General features: G+C 45.2%; 1 protein-coding gene across 5 annotated transcripts in view; it reads left to right on the top strand.

The window, feature by feature from the left end:
* The first annotated feature begins 418 nt into the window (after positions 1 to 418).
* MYOF (myoferlin) overlaps positions 419 to 3715 on the top strand; it is a 67583-nt gene continuing 64286 nt past the window's right edge. For 3 of the 5 annotated variants that reach the window (XM_052677225.1, XM_052677224.1, XM_052677222.1), the window contains exon 1: positions 1787 to 2186. In XM_052677225.1, coding sequence (XP_052533185.1) covers positions 2099 to 2186 — 88 coding nt within the window. In that variant the 5' untranslated portion in view covers positions 1787 to 2098. Of the gene's footprint in view, positions 519 to 1725; positions 2187 to 3715 lie in introns of those variants that run through there. The other 2 variants (XM_052677223.1, XM_052677227.1) reach the window with 2 other exon arrangements.

Raw genomic sequence — 3715 nt, 5'->3', positions numbered from 1 at the left:
AGTGAAGCGAGAGCTACGGCGTCCCCCAAGGATTAAAATAGATCGGCGGCGGGGATTGACGAGCGCTTCTGCGGGGGCGGGGCGAAGGGGCGGGGCGAAGGGGCGGGGCTGAGGCGCACGTGCTGCCCTGGGCCAGGTGGCCGTTAATGGCCGGTCATGCGCTGCTGCGGGCTTGAGAGGAGGCTCCCCATTGGCTGCCGCGGCAGTGGCAGAGCTGCCTGGCCAATACGGTGGGGCCTTCTGCTCACCCCGTGTTGCCCCAGCTCTTGCACTCACACCTGGCCGCAGTGAGGCGAGGCTTCATTTGGCTGTACCAGCACACCTGGAGCTGTGCTGAGTAGGGTATGCTGCTGGTTGTTTCTCTTGTATAAAGTCATAATAAATTTTTTGCTTAACGGGATTTTTTAGTTTGCAATGAGAAGGTGGTTTTACAATGTGGGCTGGTGACAGGCGTGCACTCCACGTGTTGCTTGTTAAGCGTGGCTGTCCTGCTCTGTGTGAGGCACTCAGACAGGAAGGTAAGTGGCAGCTAGGAGGGCTAAAAGGCTTAGAGTAGTGCTTATCCGAGTTCTTTGAGTCCAGTTAGGGCTACAGTCCTTCTGTTCTCATCACCTTTCCTGAATGTGCCATGTTGCATTGCTTCTTTTCTCTTGGATTCCTCACCGCTACCTGAAATCTAGCCACCTTCTCTCTGTAACTGCCTGAAAAGAAGCTGCGGTGGAGGCAGGATGGGTTGGTGTCTTCTTCCAGGTAGCAGCAATAGGAGGGGAGGTAATAGCTTTACGTTGCACCAAGGGAGGTTCAGGTTGGATGTTAAAGACACATTTCTCCTCAGAAATGGTGGCGATGCACTGGAATGCAATGCTTAGGGAGGTGGTGGGGTCACCCTCCATGGAGGTGTTCAAGAAACGTGTTGCTGTGGCACTGACAGACATGGTCAGCGGGGGGAGGGTGGGGGCTGATGTTGGACTTGGTGATCTTAGAGGTCTTTTCCAACCTTAGCAATGCTGTGATTCATCTGAAAAAGGAAGCAAGTTTCATACCAGCTTCAAAAATAATAAGTTACAGGTAGTTCCTGTGGGTCCCCGCATAAAAACTTGGTTGACCTTTGTGGAGGACTCATTCTGTGCTGTTTTGTTGGCTGCCCTCATCTCCGCTTAAAAAACAGATTTTGCAGAAGTAGCATGAACCACTTCTTTTTTTACATCTGGCTCATAGCTGAGAAAAACCATGATAAAACTGAGGATGGGGTAACTTGGAGCAAAGAGTTCTTGTTCTTGCCAAGCAAGTTTTAGCAAGATTTTTTTTAGTGGAGTTTACTGCATGTGTTTGTGTTTAAAATACAGGCCTCCAATACACAGGGTCTCATTGCCTTGGTTGTTTACTGCGCATATTTGCTTAATTCTTGTGCAGTTTTACTTATGACTTCTGGTCACGCCTTTTCGAGACATCTACTAAATACATTGCATTAAATGCAGCGAAGGCAGTAGTTTGGCACATCCTTCTCGGCAAAGTTCAGGAATCGCCTGCACAACGCACGGTGAGATTTTGGGTGGCCGTGTGTGGAGGCAGCAGGTGCGCTGCGTGCTGCTGGTGGGTCCGTTCCAAGCGCAGCTGTTGTGCGGCCGATCCTCGTTGGGCGCGCGGAGATCCCGCAGCTGGCAGCAGGGGGCGCGCGAGGCCGCGGGGCCGTGCGGTCGGACTGCGAAGTTCTGAAAAGGAAGGGAGAAAAAGCTGCCATGGAATGCAGTGCCTTGGCGTAGAGACAGATGCGATGCATCCTGACTGCTGGAGTTGCCTTGAATACGTTGCTCATGCTTGCCTTCGTTACTGATGCGCACCGAAAAATCTGCCCTTTCTGTCGCTGGATCTCACCAGTCAGATCTCCTTTTGTGCAAAAAACGCGGCGCTTGGTGTCAATTTACAGGCATTGAATTTGTCATAGCCTTCGGGAGCAGTTCGTCATAGACCCACCCCGAGCTCCGGCCGTGCCGTGCCATTCCCTGCCGCCTCTTCCTGCTCGCGCTGCCGCCCTGAGCTGCGCCTGGGAGCCCGCAGCTTCCTTACGTGGCTCTGCGTTCAGTGACGGCTCGGAGCGATGCTCCGGGTGATCGTAGAATCTGCGTCCAATATCCCCAAAACCAAGTTTGGGAAGCCAGATCCGATCGTTTCCATTGTTTTTAAAGGTAAGGAAAGCTGTCATACGCAACCTCCCTTCTGAACGTTTAAGGATAGCGTCCTGTGTAAGAGTTAGAAAATCTGTAAAAACAAATTTGCATGAAGTTAATTCTGATGTACTGTTAGGAAAAACTTTAATTAGAGAACCTGAAGTTACCTGCGTGGGTTGGACTTGGGTGGAGTGCACTGCTTTTTTCCTGCACTTCTGTCATGGGATGCAGATTGCGGGCTTTTGCAGAAGATGAGCCCTTTGCTTTAAAACCCAGCCACACTGCAGAGATTGATTTTTAATTTTGATATCTAAAAGTACCCTCTGATCACTCACTCCTTTATTTTGCAGAGCTGTTGTCCACTAGCAGTGCCACTGTTGCAGCACTGTATCTTTAGTTGTTGACTTGTTTATTGCCATATTACCAGTATGTAAAAGAGCAGTACGATTACTGAAGATGCTAGGGTAATTTTTTTAACAAGATGATTCGCACTTAAAATGTTTCAATTTTGAGACTTTAATTTAAAGATGAAGAACGGATACCACATTTTGCATTTTTAATGGCTAGATGCAGGGAGAAAACTGGTATAATTAGCATTTACATGTAATATATGAAAACTGTATGGTTTAACTATTGCCATCACTTGTAATATGTAAAGTTTACTGTGTTTTATTATTTGTTTTGCCATGTGTTTTATCTATTGCTATCATTTCCTCTCTTGTCTTGACTAAAGGAACTTGATTGCAAATATTGATTTATCTTAAAGGTATAGAAACCCTGTAGAAACAAACTATTTTGGATTTTTAGATGAAACTGTGGCAAAGTTATCTGGTTTTCTAACTGCCCTGAAATGAGAATGGTATTTCTTAAAGCATGAAGTCATTGATCATTGAAAGGGCTTACTGCCTTCAGAAACCAAGTATGAAATCATGACATTTTGCTGGAGACTGGTATAGAAAGAGACAGTGGGTACTCAGTATCTTAACTTCCAAAATAAAAAGTTTGCAGAGTCTTTAGCACTAAAAAGACATGATATCATTCCATTTCCTTTTTTTTGTTCCGTGTTCTCAAGTTTGTCTTGGATTTTCAATGTGTTAGGACTGAGCCTGTCAAAGAGGCTATTCATATTTTCAGCTTCTTTTTCTTCTCTTTGCTTTCTTGTGTCAATTTTGCCTTTCTGTGTTACTTCTGTTCCTGTAGTTCCATACTACAGAACTACCTTGTTCCTTCTCTTCTTTTGTACCTCAAGTGTCTGTTTAAATCCTGCCAGTGATCTGCTGTTCTTACTGCATTGTCTAATGCAATTCAGTTATACTTAGTAAATATAATTTTCAGAATTCGCTTATTTACTTATTTTGGTATTGATGTTAGTACCCTAACACAAGAATTTTGTGACAAATATTAAAGGAACGAGTTTACTTTTATACTTTATGTTCTATAGTTGGCATTATTGATATTCACAAACATGGTCAATTATTGTCTTCAATTTAACCTCACAATTTTGGCATTTAATTTATCCTTATGCCTGCCACTTCTCTTTTATGTCA

The sequence above is a fragment of the Tympanuchus pallidicinctus genome, unplaced genomic scaffold (assembly GCF_026119805.1).
Source record: "Tympanuchus pallidicinctus isolate F22 unplaced genomic scaffold, pur_lepc_1.0 scaffold16, whole genome shotgun sequence".
NCBI classification, from domain to species: Eukaryota; Metazoa; Chordata; class Aves; order Galliformes; family Phasianidae; genus Tympanuchus; species Tympanuchus pallidicinctus.
The sequence above is the reverse complement of the archived record's forward strand: the minus strand, read 5'-3'. Positions and strand labels throughout refer to the sequence as shown.